This window comes from Pelodiscus sinensis, chromosome 19 (genome assembly GCF_052426305.1).
Source record: "Pelodiscus sinensis isolate ZL-2025 chromosome 19, ASM5242630v1, whole genome shotgun sequence".
In the NCBI taxonomy this organism is placed as follows: Eukaryota; Metazoa; Chordata; order Testudines; family Trionychidae; genus Pelodiscus; species Pelodiscus sinensis.
Genome location: NC_143070.1, coordinates 33,127,917 through 33,144,186, shown reverse-complemented (window position 1 = coordinate 33,144,186; position 16,270 = coordinate 33,127,917). Strand labels below are relative to the sequence as shown.

Here is a 16,270-nt window from a genome sequence, read left to right as displayed (position 1 = left end):
CAAGCTTACAAAATCATTACATCCTACTTCTTGTTCAGCCAATCCCTAAGGGAATTGCAGACTTTTCTTCCCCCAGAATTACAACATTTAGCCTTGATCTAACGCCCTTGGCTACGTCTACACTGGCAGCTTCTTGTGCAAGAACTTTTTTGTGGAAGAGTTCTTGTGCAAAAACTCTTCCAGAAGAGAGCGTCTACACTGGCATATGCCTTTGCGCAAGAGCATCCGTGCCAGTGTAGACGCTGTCTTGCGCAAGAAAGCTCCGATGGCCATTTTAACCATCGGGCTTTCTTGCGCAAAAAAATTCATGTTGCCTGTCTATATTGGCCTCTTGCTCAAGAACAGTTGCATAAAAGGGCGTCTTCCTGAGCGGGAGCATCAGAGTTCTGGTGCAAAAAGCCCTGATTTCACACATTAAGAACGTCAGTTTGCTTGCGCAAGAACACGCAACCAGTGTAGACAGGGAGCGAGTTTTTGCACAAGAGCAGCTGCTTTTGCACAAGATCGTGCCCGTGTCGACACAGCCCTCGTGTATTTTTTAAATCACCTCCCTTCGGTGGAATTAATAAGCGGAGTCTCCACGCGGCCACTTCTTTTGAAATCGATACTCCTGCTTTCCTCAAGGACTAATGCTAATTTCAAAATGGTTATTTCAAAATACCGACGATGTGGATGCGCTGGTGCTGCTATTTCGAAATAACGACTCCCCAGGGTAATTCAGACTAATTACTCCCCAGCGCTGCTTAGGGCTCTACGTCCAGGCTGTACGTTCACATGACCGGAGCCTGCCTGGGGCGAACGTGGAGAGTTTCCCGTAGGAAGGATCCGCTAATTTGAATGTGTGGAAGCAGGAGTTCTGAAATGGAACGTTGGCGTTTCACAATCGTTTCCTCGTGTCGCCGTGGCCTTCGGCGTTTGAAAAGCGCCACCACGACAGCACGTGAGCGTGGCCGCGGCAGAGAGCTCTCCCAGCCCTGCAGGTGAACCATCGCCGTACCGGGGGGGGCGCTCACCGTACTAGGAGCCCGTTTACACGGGGACCAGTGTCCCCCTAAGATTGTCCAGCCAGGAGCGGAGTTCTGTCTTGTGCGCCAGCAATGAAGGCGCGGGCGCTTGTGTGGGTGAATGCCGCCGTGGCACCCACCAGTGCGGTGGCTCCCGAAAAACTCTTCCGGGAAGTACCCCCCCACACACACAGCTTGTGGGGAGAAGGTGGGACGCGTCCCTCCTCCCTGCTATGGAGTGTTGCTCCCTACGCAGCCTGTGTGCACGGCAAGCCCCAGGCTGCCCCTTGGGAGGGCTGGCTGTGAGCCCCCACCTGGGGCAGAGAAGGTCGAGGGCCAGGGGGCTCTGAGGGGAGAAAGAGAGGTACAGGGGGGAGGGGGCAGCCTCAGGAGCAGCCGCACCACAGCCCGGCTCCAGCCCTGGGGATTGCCTGGAAGCAGCCCTGCTGTCGGAGCAGAGCCGGCCTCACACCATGGGGCAGGCCTCTTCCTGCCCCCCAGCAACACGTGGTCTCGGCGCAGGCCTCCAGCCACCGGACCCGGGCCCTGGCTCCCCCTCACGACGTGGCTGCAGCAGGCCCTGGCCCCCCGCACTGAAGAGCAGCCCCCACTATGCAGCACGCCCTGGCTCCCTGCTGGAGAAACACCCCCCACCACGTGGCATGCCCTACCCCCCATCAGAGCAAGCCCTGGCCCCCCGCCATGCGGCAGCCCTTGGCTCCCCACTGGAGCAGCCCCCCCACCACACAGCAGGCGCTAGCCCCCCGCCAGGCAAGCCCCAGCTGCCAGAGCAGGCCCTGGCCCCCTCACCACATGGCCGGAGCAGACTGCCACCATCTGGCCTCAATACAGGCCCCAGTCTCTGGACCAGGCCCTCAGTTTCCCGCCACCCCCCACCCCGAGGCCACAGCAGGGCCCGCCTGCCGGAGCACGCGCCACTCACCGCTGTGGAGGAGGTGGGCGGGTGGAGAATTTTCTGTGCGTGGCTGCACAGGCGCCCACCTTAGAGGGAATGCTGCCCAGCACTTTGTAGCACTGTCGCTCACCAGCGTAGAGAACCCCTTCGAGAGCAGGACACGTGTTCCGAGGACACGTAAATCTCTTCGTGGCCTTCGCAATAACCAGCTCGGCCGCGCCTACCCTGGCCCATGACTGCACAGTAAATCGGATCCCACCCCTCTAACGCCCGGGGTGTCCACGCAGGCCTAGCAAACCACCGCCACAAGAGACACGGCCCTCCAACACGGCATTACTTCCACATAACGGCTCGCTGTTGCAATGCGCATGTTGTTATTTCATAAGAACATGAGAACGGCCGGACTGGGTCAGACCAAAGGTCCATCTAGCCCAGTATCCTGTCTGCCCACAGTGGCCAGCACCAGGTGCCCCAGAGGGGGTGGACCGAAGACAACGATCAAGCAATTTTGTCTCCTGCCATCCCTCTCCAGCCTCTGACAAACAGAGGCCACGGACACCATTTTATCCCCTGGCTAATAGCCTTTTATGGACCTAACCTCCATGAAATTATCTAGCTTCTCTTTAAACTCTGTTCTAGTCCTAGCCTTCACAGCCTCCTCCGGCGAGGAGTTCCACAGGTTGACTACCCGCTGTGTGAAGAACTTTCTTTTATTAGTTTGAAACCTGCTCCCCATTCATTTCATTTGGTGTCCTCTAGTTCTTCTATTCGAAATGAAGTCAGGTATTCTGAAATAACGCTGCTGTGCAGACATCCCTTCAATGTATGAGACACACAAATGTGACCTTTTCCATTGATTCATGGCTGGGAAGAAAGCTAGCTTCACCCAACTCCATGTTGTGTGTTGTTATAGGCCAGCGTCTTTAATACAATGAAGTTAATTTGTGATGACTCAGTAAGAAGATCCCTTCTCTGTTTCTTTACCAAACTGCATTTGTTGGGTTTTTAAAACCAAGGACATGAAGAGCCCGACACTGCTCTGAAATCAGTGGGCGCTGGCTGCAAATAATATTTCTATAGAAAAATAAACTAAAAGACGATATTGCAGCCGAAATTTCTATGGAGAGGAAGGCAGGATGTCAGGTTGAGGACAGAGTGGTGTTAATTGACGCAGGAGCAGGCAGGGAGAGGCCCTATCTTGATTATCAATGATCTGTAGCTAGACAGTTGAAAATCGCAGGAATGAATGCAGCCAGAAGTTCAAAGGATGTTACAAAATCGCATGGATCTAATAAGATTGGTGAATTCATTCTGTGGTTTTTTTCACCTCCGAGGCTACGTCTACACTGGCACCCTTTTCCGGAAATGCTTAAAATGGAACAGTTTTCCGTTATAAGTATTTCCGGAAAAAGCGCGTCTACATTGGCAGGACGCTTTTCTGGAAAAAAGCCCTGATCGTCATTTTCGCTGTCTACACTAGCCCTTTTCCGGAACAGTTTTTCCGGAAAAGGACTTTTGCCCGAACGGGAGCAGCATAGTTTTTCCGGAAAAACACTGACAATTTTACAGTAGATCGTCAGTGCTTTTCCGGAAATTCAAGGGGCCAGTGTAGACAGCTGGCAACTTATTCCGGAAAAGCGGCTGATTTTCCGGAATAAGTGACCCAGTGTAGACACAGCCTGAATGTTTGAAGGCGCAGCGCAGTATGGGGCGTATGAGCCCTACGTTCTAGAGAGAGCTGGTCAAGGCAAGAGAGCGAGGGAGCAGCCGCGTGTGTGTGTGTCTGCGCGGGTTATGACACGTGGACATTGTCACGGAACAGTCGTCATGAATTGGGTTCGGAGAAATGTTTTGGCTTGCTTGAAGTGCCGCAGTTCAAGGGTGTACACACATGTCAGCACCTCACGTGTCCATATGGACATGAGGGAAGAATGAAGGCCGCTCCCTCCATTTCTAAAACTAGATTTTTAATAAACAGCTGGTGAAACATAAAGGAAAAGTTGTTGGGCCGACGCCTGCTTACAACGACGACAGGTTCTAAATTAGAAGACACTTTTTCTGTCGTGTTTGACTCTGACAGGAGTGAAAGTCCCCTTCTCCCTCCGCCATCCAGCACCCTCTGCTAGCCTTGGGGCAGGGGATGGGGCAAGGTGAGGGCAGCAAACCCCACCCGCTGTCTGGCCACGTTTCGTAGCAGTTTCACTCTATGCTGGGGTGGAGCAAACCCAGGCCAGGGGGGAAGGGCAGCCTGGGCTCCTTCCAGCCAGGGGGTCCCATTCACCAGCCTGGGCTGGGCTGCCAGGTGTCTGGTTTTCCACTGGAGGCTCCAGTTGCAAAGGGAAAGGGGCAGCGACCGGTTGGCACAAAACATCCAGGTACCTGCAGTAACCGGCTCCCATCTCTGGGGGGAGGAACAGCAGCGCTGGGAGGGGCCAGTTGGTGCCGGGGGGTCACTGTCAGGGGCAGGGATCCCCTCCCGCCTGGGCCGGCACTGGGCTGATGGTCAGGGGAGCCGCGTTGGTGCCCCCGGCGTTGACACAGGGACTGAAGAAAGGGCGCAGCGTCCCGGAGAAGGTGCCGGTGAAGGTGAAGAGATGGGACCTGTCAGTCACATTGTAAAACGAGACCTCGCCCGCCTCGTAGTTCAGGAAAACCCCCACCCGGCTGGGCCTGGCGCTCACGGGGTGGGGGGTGGAGGGGGAGGTGCAGGCCTCGTATCCCCCGTCCCACAGCCACACGACCCAGTATCCATCCTCAGGTGAGAGTGTGACCCACCCCTTCCTGCTCACAGATTCCCTGCAGACCCCCAGGTCCCAGCCTGTCTTGTCCCCCACCTCCACCTCCCAGTAACGCCTCCCGCCCGCGAACCCCTCGGCGCCCAGCACACAGGGACAAGGGTCAAATCTCTCGGGGGTGTCGGGCAGATCCTGGCGCGTGTCTCCGTGTCTCACACGTTTCCGATCCTCAGACAGGACGAGGCTGGGATGAGCCGTGTCTGGATCCAGCGTCACGTCCACTGGGGAGAGAGTCACAGAGTCAGGGCCGGGAGCAGGGGCGGGTCCCTGGAGTCAGGGGGAAATTAACCTGCCCCCCGTTAATCGCTGTGCGGGGGGGGGGGGTTACTGTTTGAGGGGGGTCAGGGCCCCCCTGCCAGTGAGGAGACACAGAGCAGGAAAAGGGCAGGAGGAGCGGGGCAGGGGTGGGAAGCTGTCAGTGGGGGCAGGGGAGGGGCGGGGTAATGCTGGGAGAGAGAAGGGGAGGGGCAGATGATGGGGCAGAGGGGGAGGGGTGGAGAGGAGGGAGCTACCATAGGGCCAATGTGGGGCAAGAGGAGCAGGCACAAGGCCACAGAGGGGCGAGGGAGGGGGCAGTCCCCTGGGGGGCTGGGTGCAGGGGCAGATGCAAGGAGGGCAGAGGGAGGGGTGGACACCAGGGGGCAGAGGGGGAAGAAGGGAGCAGAGGGGCAGACAGAGGGGTGTGGGGAAGGACAGGCCCTAGGGAGGCAGAGGGGGGAGGAGATGTGGGCACCAGTGCGGCAGAGATGGGGTGGGGCCCAGAGGACCCAAAGGGGGGGCCAGGGAGGAGACCCCAGGCAGGCCGAGGGGCAAAGGGAAGAGCAGGCCCCAGGGGGGCAGATTCCCAGGAGCGCTGTGAGCGAGACACGAGGAGTCGTCCTTCCGCTCTGCCCTGCGCTGATCAGGCCTCAGCTGGAGTCTTGTGTCCAGTTCTGGGCCCCACGTTTCAGGAGAGAGGTGGAGAAATTGGAGGGTCCAGAGAAGAGCAACGAGAACGATGAAAGGTCGAGAGAACAGGAGCTAGGAGGGGAGGCTGGAGGAATTGGGCTTGTCTGGTTTGGAAAGGAGCAGACAGAGGGGACATGAGAGCGGTTTGCAAGTATCTAACAGGGCGTCACAGGAGGAGGGAGACAAATTGTTCCCCTTGGCCTCTGAGGGCAGGACAAGCAGCAATGGGCTCAAACTGCAGCCAGGGAGGTTGAGGTTGGACATTAGGAAAAACTTCCCCCCTGTCGGGGGGTGAGACACTGGGATAAGTTGCCGGGGGGGGGGGTTGTGGAGTCTCCATCCCTGGGGCTATTGAAGAGCGGGTTGGACACACACCGGTCAGGGCTGCTCCGGATACTGCTGGGCCCTGCCGTGAGGGCCGGGGACGGGACCCGATGACTCTCGAGGTCCCTGCCAGTTCTGTGGCTGTGACGGAGGCGAAGGCAGAGAGGGGCCTCAGGGAGCAGAGGGGCTGTTCCCAGGGGCTAGAGGGGTGCCGGGGCAGAGGCCGGGGAGAACTAAGGGGAAGGTGGAGGGAGTGTGAGGGGAGGGGGCAGGAAGCAGGGGTGAGGGTGGGGGAGAGACAAATGCCGGGGGACAGGGATGGGGAAGGAGCCAGGGCAGATGGGGGGGAGGGAAGGTTTGATCCTCAGTGGGTGGGAAGGCGGGGGCAGGGTGGGTGCCAGGGGGCTAGAGAGGTACCAGGGGGGCGGTTAAAGGCAGGGGGCACAGGAGGAGCAGACGGGCTGGCAGCAATGGGGCAGGGGGAGGGGCAGGCACCAGGGCTAATGGGGGTCAATGGGGAGACAGTGAAGAGAAAGGGCAGGAGGAGCGGGGGAAGGGTAGGAAGGTGGCAGTGGGGCGGAGGGGACAGGCTGATGCTGGGAGAGGGAAGGGGAGGGGCAGATGAGAGGGGCAGAAGGGGGCATGGGGGCAAGAAGAGGGCTCCTACTCACCTGCAAATCTGTTCAGAGCTTCCCTCAGATCAAGACAAATTTTATACCCGCGCTGCAGGTCGGTGCAAACATCTTCTGGTTCCTGGAGTTTCATGTTTTCACTCCTAGGAAGCAAATGTCCCAGCATCAGCAGCTGCCCTGTGCCGGCAGCGCCGCAGGGCCCCCCCAGGAATACGAGGGTGGGGAAAACGGGACACGCACCTGCTCAACGTGCTTTTCACGTCCTGAAAGGAGAAAGAGAATCGATGCTCTGGGTGAACACCGGGGGCAGAAACTGGAGCCATTGCCCATCCGGGCAGCAGCCTTTCATCTAGAGAATGGATTCACCCTTCCGGGCGGCACCAAACGTCTAATCTCGCAGGGCACCCCTGGGCCTCCGTGATGCTCCTCCCACCCAAACGGCACCGTCTGGAACTGAGGGAGCCCTGGGCCCGATATTGTCGGTCAGGAGCCCACAGAACAAGTTGACTAACTCAGGCGTGGGCAATGATCTGGGGGCTGCTCCCGAAGGGGCGGGGCCTAAACCGGAAGGGGTGGGGCCAGGATGCTTCTGGGCTTCCCACCCACAGACCATATTTTCCCCTGCTTCCCACTAGGCACCATCAGCTTGGCAGGGCAGGAAGAGGCTTCACATGTTACCCCACATCCACGCCCTGATTGGCCTGGAGGTGAAGGGAGCATACGAAGACTCCTTCCGCCCTACCCCCTGCCCTGCAAGGAGCATGCGGCACTTCAAAGTGCCACGTGCTCCTTGCGGCACTTCAGAGCGCCACGTGCTCCTTGCGGCACTTCAGAGCGCCACGTGCTCCTTGCGGCACTTCAGAGCGCCACGTGCTCCTTGCGGCACTTCAGAGCGCCACGTGCTCCTTGCGGCACTTCAGAGTGCCACGTGCTCCTTGCGGCACTTCAGAGTGCCACGTGCTCCTTGTGGCACTTCAGAGTGCCACGTGCTCCTTGCGGCACTTCAGAGCGCCACGTGCTCCTTGCGGCACTTCAGAGCGCCACGTGCTCCTAGCGGCACTTCAGAGTGCCACGTGCACCTTGCAGCATTTCAAAGTGCCACATGCTCCTTGCGGCACTTCAGAGCGCCACGTGCACCTTGCAGCATTTCAAAGTGCCACATGCTCCTCGCGGCACTTCAGAGTGCCACGTGCTCCCTGCGGCACTTCAGAGCGCCACATGCTCCTTGCGGCACTTCAACGTGCCACATGCTCCTTGCGGCACAGGAGGAGGCTTCGCACGCTCCCCCACTCCCAGGCCAATCAGTGCTAGGGGAGCTGCGCAAAGCTTCTTTCACCCTGCCCTGCAGGGCGGGAGTGGGGGAGGCAGGGAAAACTTTGCATGCTCCTCCCACTCTAAGGCTCTCAATGGCCTGGGGTCGAGGTAGCGGCAGGGCCTCCGTGGGCCGGATCACCCCGTTTGGCGGGCTGAATCAGGCTCTCAGAGACCCTTTCACCCACCCCTCTCTAACTCCTGGGATCCAGGCTCATGGATCCGAGCTGAAATTCTGGCTGGGGGCAGAGTTTTGACGCCGTCTCACCTTCAGCAGCTCAGCAACCGGCTGCTGACACTTCCCCTCGATCTCTGCGATCAGCTGCTGCAGGGAGGCGCTTTGCTGGGAGAGTTTGGAGACATTTTCCTGGAGCCGCTGCAGCGTCTCCCGCTCTTCCTCCGCCAGCCTCTGCAGAAGCAGCTGCTCCTCCTCCCTCAGCAGCGCGTGCAGCTTGTTAAATTCACCCGCAATCGTCTCCCGCTTCGCCTGCACTGTCCTCTGGAGACAGGAAAGGAGAGAGGAACCCACAGGCCAGCGCCGAGTTAAAACAGGGGCTGTGAGGTCAGTGTGAAGTTTGGGAAACGTACCAGAAAGGGCCGGTTTTAGCTCAGTGAACAGGGCCAGTCCCGTAGCGGGGTTGTCCAGGGTGCTAGGTAAAGCTGCAGACTCTTACAGCAGGTGGCACGGGACGGGCACAGGGGGGAGGGGAGAAATCGAGGGAAAAGGAGAGATGTACGGCGGAGGAGGGGACGGCACAGGGCTGGACACTCTCCCCTCTGCCCCCCAGCGACCCGTCCCAGCACGATGTGGGTGATGCTCTTTCTTGACAGCCTGCTCCCAGGGCTGCACGTTCAGCATCGACGGCTTGGGACACCATTCCTACCCATCTTGGCTAATAGCCATTGATGGGCCTAACCTCCATGAATCGCTCTAGTTCTTTTTTAAACCCTATTAAAGTCCTGCTCTTCACAGCATCCTCCAGCAAGGAGTTCCACAGGTTAACCGTGTGCTGCACGAAGAAAAACTTCCTTTTCTTTGTTTTAAACCTGCTACCTATTCATTTTGTTTGGTCACCCCAAGTTCCTATGTTATGGGAACAAGTAGATTCCTTACTCACTTTCTCCACACCACTCATGATTTATAGACCTCTATCACATTCCCCCCTTAGTCTCCTCTTTTCTATGCTGAAAAGTCACAGTCTTCTTCAGCTCTCTTCATACGGGACCCGTTCCCAACCCCTCATCATTTTTGTTGCCCTTTTCTGAACCTCTTCCAGTGCCAAGAGATCTTTTTGGGGATGAGCCAACCACATCTGCATGCAGGATTCCAGCTGTGGGCGTCCAATGGTTTTATACAAAGGCCATAAGGTATTCCCTGTCTTATATCCTCTGTGGGTGTGTCTAGACTACAGGGTTTTGTTGACAAAACTAGGCCTGCGTCCACACTGCCTTTGAGTTATGTCGACAAAACTCAGTAGTTTTGTCGACGTATGTAAACCTCATTCGACGAGGAATAACGCCTTTTGTCGACAGAGTTCTGTCGATAGAAGGCGTTATTGCATCTACACTGTCCTTTGCGTCCACACTGTTATGTCGACCAAGCGGCTTACTTTGTCGACAGAACTGGATGTCGTCTAGACACTCTGGGTACATCTAGACTACAGGGTTTTGTCGACAGAAGTTTTGTCGACAGTATCTTTCAAAAAAACTTCTGTCGACAAAGAGCGTCTAGACATATTCAGTTCTGTCGACAAAGCAAGCTGCTTTATCGACATAACAGTGTGGACGCAAAGGACAGTGTAGATGTAATCACGCCTTCTATCGACAAAACTCTGTCAACAAAAGGCGTTATTCCTCGTCGAATGAGGTTTACATACGTCGACAAAACTGCTGAGTTTTGTCGACATAACTCAAAGGCAGTGTGGACGCAGGTATAGCTTTGTCGACAAAAGTCCACTTTTGTCGACAAAACCCTGTAGTCTAGACACACCCTCTATGTCGACGTAAGTTTTGTCGACAGGTTCTGTCGACAATACATATGTGGACGTAAGCCTGTAGTCTAGACATACCCTGTACGTCTCATTGGGACAGTCACAGGAGCAGCAGAAGGTGACCGGGATGAGATGGCCATGTGGCAGCAGAGGCTGTGAAGTGGCCGAGCTCTGCCTGGCTTTACTCTGACCTGCCCCTAGCTCTGCTCGCTCATAGGGTGTCCCCGCTGCTGTGGGGTGCCGAGTGCTCCATGTGCAGACATACCCCAGCTAGTTTTGATTTACCAGAGCAAGTTCATAGCCTCATCCTGGAGCTTTCCGCTACTTCATGCCTGGGAGCGCTGCCGGGGAAAGGGCTCAGAGACTATGTCTACGCTGCAGAGAGATTTTTTTGAAAAACGGCCATTTTTCCGAAAAAAAAACCCCTCCAGTTACATCCACGCCGCAATCGCAGACTTTCTAAATTAAATCGACCAAACAGAGGGGTTTCCCCAGCACTGGTAATCCTCATTCTACGAGCAAGAAGCCTTTTTCAAAAGAGCTCTTTCACAAAAAGGCGCGTGCGGACGGGGAAGAGGGCGTTCTTTCCGAAGAGAGGAAAGAGGAAAAAGCCCTGGTGGCCACTCCGCCCATAGCGATCACAGCTGACACACGAGAGAGCGTCCATTCAGTCTGGACCTTCTCTTTCGAAAAAGCAGATCGCGTTTTCGATGTGCTTTTGTGTGCAGACGCTCTCTTTCAGAAGACGTTTTTTTGGACGACCTCTTCCGAAAAAAGGCTCTTCTGAAAGAAGCCTGCAGTGTAGATGCAGCCAGGGAGATTAACCCAGATACCCACCTGCCACGTTGTGGTTTTCTCCTCCTCTTCAGTTCTCAGCGCCAGGGCGTCCTCCAGCTGCTCCCTGAGTGGGCCCAAGGCCTCCTGGAGTTTCTCCTGCAGGGAATCGTGGGCGACAAACAGCCGTTATCTGCCTGTCCGGCAGGCGGCAAACACAGAACACACCGGACTTCCATACACACGCAGGGACCCGGCCTGGAAGGAGGCAGCCGCTCGGCTCTGCCAGCCCCAAAGGCACCCTGGGAGCACAGATGCCCGGATCCGAGCAGAGGCTCAGCCACTCAGGGGCTGTGTTTAGACTGGCCAGTTTTTCCGGAAAATCAGCAATTTTCCGGAAAAACTTGCCAGCTGTCTACACTGGCGGCTTGAATTTCCGGAAAAGCACTGACGATCTCCTGTAAAATCATCAGCGCTTTTCCGGAAATACTATGCTGCTTCCGTTTGGGCAAAAGTCTTTTTCCGAAAGACTTTTGCGCAAAAGGGCCAGTGTAGACAGCACAGAAGAGTTTTCCGCAAAAAAGCCCCGATGGCGAAAATGGCAATCGGGGTTTTTTTTGCCGAAAAGCGCGTCTAGATTGGCCACGGACGCTGAGGCAGGAAGATCGCTGGGCCGCGCCCCAGGCTCTATGGGCCTCCCTCACAACAAAGGCCTCACACCACTGCAGCCTCGTTACCCGTGCAGGGCGGCGCTGTGACGTGGCTGGAGACCGGCGACGACCAAGGGAGCCCAGGTCTGGGGGAACAGAGACCTGTAATTGTACCAGGGCTGTGACCCAGAATATCTTCCTGCCCCTGTATAAAACTATGGGACGCCCACATCTGGAATACTGTGTCCAGATGTGGTCTCCTCACCTCCAAAAAGATATTTTGGCCTTGGAAAGGGTTCCGAAAAGGGCAACTGAAATGATTCGGGGTTTGGAACGGGTCCCATATGAGGAGAGGTTAAAGCGACTGGGACTTTTCAGTTTAGAAAAGAGGAGACTGAGGGGAGATAGGATAGAGGTCTATAAAATCAGGAGTGGTGTGGAGAGGGCCGATAAAGAGAAGTTATTGATTAGTTCCCTAAATAGAAGAACTAGAGGACACCAAATGAAATTAATCGGGAGCAGGTTTAGAACTAATAAAAGAAAGTTCTTCTTCACACAGCGTGTAGTCAACCTGTGGAACTCCTCGCCAGAGGAGGCTGTGAAGGCTAGGACTAGACCAGAGTTTAAAGAGAAGCTAGATCATTTCATGGAGGTTAGGTCCATAAAAGGCTATTAGCCAGGGGATAAAATGGTGTCCCTGGCCTCTGTTTGTCAGAGGCTGGAGAGGGGTGGCAGGAGACAAATCGCTTGATCGTTGTCTTCGGTCCGCCCCCTCTGGGGCACCTGGTGCTGGCCACTGTGGGCAGACAGGCTACTGGGCTAGATGGACCTTTGGTCTGACCCAGAACGGCCGTTCTTATGTTCTTACGTAACCCGGCGTTCTCGTCCCCATAGGGAGCCTGTGATGCATTCGCCCAGCGCGGCACCGTGCCGAGCGAGGGCTGTAAAACCCCCATTAACCAGTCAAATGTTCAGTTAACCGAACGCTTGGCCAGTTAACCGGACGACGCGGGCGCTCCCTGCTGGCTCCTGCCCCTGCACTCTCAGGCCCGCCGGGGACAGAGGCTGCTGCACCCGGGACGCTGAGGGCGTCCCTGCTCCGACTCTGCCGCGCCGTGGTCTTTCAGAGGGCGGAGCCCAGCGTCACGGCGGTAGCAGAGCGACCCGGGCCCCGCTTTCTTCACTTCCCGGCTGCGAGAGGGCGGCAGGGCCGAGCAGGCTGCTGGGCCGCTTTAGATCCCACCACCATAGGGAGAGCGGGAATGGGGGCCGACCCCCTGCTATTGCCCCACATCAGACCAGCGAGTGACACCTGGCTCATGTAAGGGGACAATGGGGCAGAGCAGGAGTTGGGATTGGGGCGGGGGGAGCAGAGGGAGGGTGCAGCTGGGGGGCGGGGGGTGCCCTAGATCTCATGCCCCCTTGGGAACAGCCCTGGCTGTAGAGTCAGCACGGATAATATTAGGTTGACGTGAGCTGGCCATGTCGCCCTAACACCGCAGTGTGCGCCAAGCCCCAGGACCCGCCCTGCAGAGCCTGGTCCCTACCTTGCACTCCTGGCCAGCCTCCTCGATGGGCAACACCTTGTGCGCTTGGTGCGCCCGGGACTCTCTGCAGATCACGCAGATGGGGGCTTGATCCTCCTCACAAAAGAGCTTCAGGGCCTCCTGGTGCTTCTCACACCCTGGCTGCCCCTCGGGCGCTGGCCCCGCCGGGAGCCGCAGGCGTTTCACCAGCTCCACCAGGTTCCCCAGCTGGTAGCTGGGCCGCAGGTGTCTCTGCGGGACGGTCTCTCTGCACTGGGGGCAGGAGAAGTTGGGCTCCGACTCCCCCCAGCACTGGCTGAGGCAGGCCCGGCAGAAGTTGTGCCCACACTCAATCGTCACCGGGTCAGTGAAATACTCCAGGCAGATGGGACACGTCACCTCCTCCTGGAAGCTCCCGGCCAGGTCCCCGGCAGCCATGGCCCCTCCGCAACCCTGCCCTGCCGGTTGGTTTCGTTTCCCGATCGGAGGAAGCAGCGTAGCCTGTTCAAGCTGCTTTCTTTTTTTTTTTTTTTCTAAGCAGATTGCACAAGCGGGAGCCAATCACACTCGCCGGACGGAAATGAAGAAAGAAAAAAAGCCCCAGAGCCCCAGACATGCCCCAAGCTACCTAAGAAAACTCCCAGGCAGGTACAGACGCACAGAACCTCGCCCGGTTAAAAGTCTCAGGGGGAGCCGGGTTAGTCTGTAACTAAAAGAAACTTCAACAACAACGAGCTTTCGTGGGCTCCGCTCACTGCTCCGGGTTTGCCGGCTGAGGCAGTGGGCTGTGCCACGGAAGCGCATGACACTCTCCAGATTTTTTGCTAGTCTCTCAGATGCTACAGGGCCAGGGGTTTAAGGCGCCCAGAAGCCGGCGCTGCTCCTGTTTATAGGCGTAGGCGGGAGCTGAAGGACCGTGTCCCGTACAGCGAGGGGGGACTGGGGAGGAAAACCTCTTAAACTCAGGAATAAGGGATCTTCCGGAAAAGGCTTGATTTTCCGAACCATCCCCGTCTAGACTGGCGCTTTTCTCCGGCAAAGCCCCGAGCCGGGAAAAAGCAGCCGCCATGTTTATGCAAATGAAGCGGGGAAGATTGAAATCCCTGCTTCATTGACAATAACGATGTGTCTCATCTGCCTCCCTTTTCCGGAAAAGAGGTGCAGTGTGGACACAGCCCTCGTGTTTCACCATCAAATTCGGGTCCCCGTTGCACCAATACAAGCGGGGTGCTGCTGAGGCACGTGACTCACCACGACCCATTTGGGGACCAGTGTCTCCCAGCCGCTAAGGCCGGGCTGGCCCCCCCAACGGGCTGTTTACTGCCCCAGGGGGGGTGGAGGATGGGGGTGATAAGGGCCACCCTGCTTTCTGCTTCGTTGCCCCATTTCCCTGGGCAAGACCCAGTGGCCACACAGACCCTCCCGTTCCCCACAAGCTCAGGCCCAATGGCCCCTGGGGGTGGCTGCCCCCACCAAGACTCAGCTGCAATTTGCCCTTCCCAGCTGCCCCCTCTGGGGCAACCCGGCCGCTGTTCCCCCAACTGCCCTGGAACCTCCTGGGTCCACCCCTGTGACTATGGGGCACCCCAGAACTCCCTGCTCCCTAGGTGGGGGGGGCAGCACACCCCAGTGATTCACTCCATTCTGATCCGCCCCCCCCTCAGATTCTGCCCTTTTCCCGCCCCTCCAGCCTTGCCCCCCAGTTATCAGAGTCGCTCTGGCTCCTCCTGACGGGGGCTATGACCCTGCTTTGGGTGCCCCCCCATATCAGACCAAGGGGGGGGAGTTGTTCCCTCAGCCTCCCCATTCCTATGGACAGACCCCCCCCCGGATGGAGCCACGGTGGAGGGCCCGGGGGGAGCATCCCTGCCCCCCCCTCTACAGCCCGCGGGCTCCAGCTGTGGGGGGGTCTATCTTCCCCCGCACCCTGGGGGGTTCCAACGGCTGCAGGGGCGGGGCCCAGGGGAGGCGGCTCTGCCGCTTGCTCGCTGTGGGGGCAGGAGGGGGCTGGCGGAGGGGCGGGACTTGCGCTGCAGGGGGCGGGTCATGGACCCCCAGCGCAGCAGCTGGCTTAAGGCCGGAGCGTGTGTGTCTGGGGCTCGTGGCTTTTCCATGGGTCCGTCTCCGCCGGCCCCGCGGTTCCCGACAGCGCCTCAGCGGGACGCCGGAAAACAAGCTCCCACCCCACAGTGCAGCCTGCAGGTGGGGGGCACGCGCCCCCCCCAGGCAAGGACCGGGCCGGGCTGGAGAGGGGCTCCCACTGCTGCGGGATGCGGCCACCCCAGCCCCCTGCAAACCAGCCTGGCTCTGCCCCTGTGCCAGGGACCTTGCTCCCCCTGCCCCAGCCTGCTCAGAATGAAAGGAATGGGGAGCAGGTTTAAAACGAATAAAAGAACGTTCTTCTTCACACAGCGGGTGGTCAACCTGTGGAACTCCTTGCTGCAGGAGGCTGTGAAGGCAGGATGCTTTTCCACAAAAGCACTTTTTCCGGAAAAGCGTCCGTGACCAATCTAGACGCGCTTTTCCGCAAAAAAGCCCTGATCGTCATTTTAGCAATCGGGGCTTTTTTGCGGAAAAGACTACTGTGCTGTCTACATTGGTCCTTATCCGGAACAGGTTTTCCGGAAAAGGACTTTTGCCCGAACAGGAGCAGCATAGTTTTTCCGGAAAAACACTGACAATTTTACAGTAGATCGTCAGTGCTTTTCCGGAAATTCAAGGGGCCAGTGTAGACAGCTGGCAACTTATTCCGGAAAAGCGGCTTATTTTCCGGAATAAGTGGCCCAGTGTAGACACAGCCTGAATGTTCGAAGGTGCAGCACGGTATGGGGCATATGAGCCCTACGTTCTAGAGAGAGCTGGTCAAGGCAAGAGAGCGAGGGAGCAGCCGCGTGTGTGTGTGTCTGCGCGGGTTATGACATGTGGACATTGTCATGGAACAGTCGTCATTGATTGGGTTCGGAGAAATGTTTTGGCTTGCTTGAAGTGCCGCAGTTCAAGGATGTACACACATGTCAGCACCTCACGTGTCCATATGGACGTGAGGGAAGAATGAAGGCCGCTCCCTCCATTTCTAAAACGAGATTTTTAATAAACAGCTGGTGAAACATAAAGGAAAAGTTGTTGGGCCGACGCCTGGTTACAACGAGGACAGGTTCTAAATTAGAAGACACTTTTTCTGTCGTGTTTGACTCTGACAGGAGTGAAAGTCCCCTTCTCCCTCCGCCATCCAGCACCCTCTGCTAGCCTCGGGGCAGGGGATGGGCAAGGTGAGGGCAGCAAACCCCACCCGCTGTCTGGCCGCGTTTCGTAGCAGTTTCACTCTATGCTGGGGTGGAGCAAACCCAGGCCAGGGGGGAAAGGCAGCCTGGGCTCCTTCCAGCCAGGGGGTCCCATTCA

General features: G+C 57.4%; 1 protein-coding gene across 2 annotated transcripts; it reads right to left on the bottom strand.

The window, feature by feature from the left end:
* Positions 1-70: 70 nt before the first annotated feature.
* LOC149523094 (E3 ubiquitin-protein ligase TRIM39-like) lies at positions 71-16,198 on the bottom strand. Of its 2 annotated transcripts, XR_016347390.1 has the most exons (7): positions 12,893-16,198; positions 10,759-10,854; positions 8,199-8,429; positions 6,860-6,882; positions 6,659-6,762; positions 4,300-4,936; positions 71-3,873 (listed from the first exon to the last, which is right to left on the bottom strand). XR_016347390.1 is itself a non-coding variant. In XM_089771367.1 (6 exons), exons 1-6 carry the CDS (start codon positions 13,307-13,309, stop codon positions 4,377-4,379), a joined length of 1,431 nt encoding a protein of 476 aa, XP_089627493.1. In that variant the 5' UTR covers positions 13,310-16,198; the 3' UTR covers positions 4,231-4,376. The 2 variants fall into 2 exon arrangements, 1 of the variants encoding a protein (XP_089627493.1); XM_089771367.1 differs by lacking the exon at positions 71-3,873 and having other exon boundaries at positions 4,231-4,936.
* Positions 16,199-16,270: the final 72 nt, after the last annotated feature.

Excerpts from the sequence above, each read along its gene's own strand:
- LOC149523094 (XM_089771367.1), bottom strand. The coding sequence starts at position 13,309 with ATGGCTGCCGGGGACCTGGCCGGGAGCTTCCAGGAGGAGGTGACGTGT. Across the intron at positions 10,855-12,892 it reads AGGCTGGCCAGGAGTGCAAG|GAGAAACTCCAGGAGGCCTT; the intron begins GTAGGGACCAGG and ends GATTCCCTGCAG. Across the intron at positions 6,883-8,198 it reads CGGTTGCTGAGCTGCTGAAG|GACGTGAAAAGCACGTTGAG; the intron begins GTGAGACGGCGT and ends TTCTCCTTTCAG.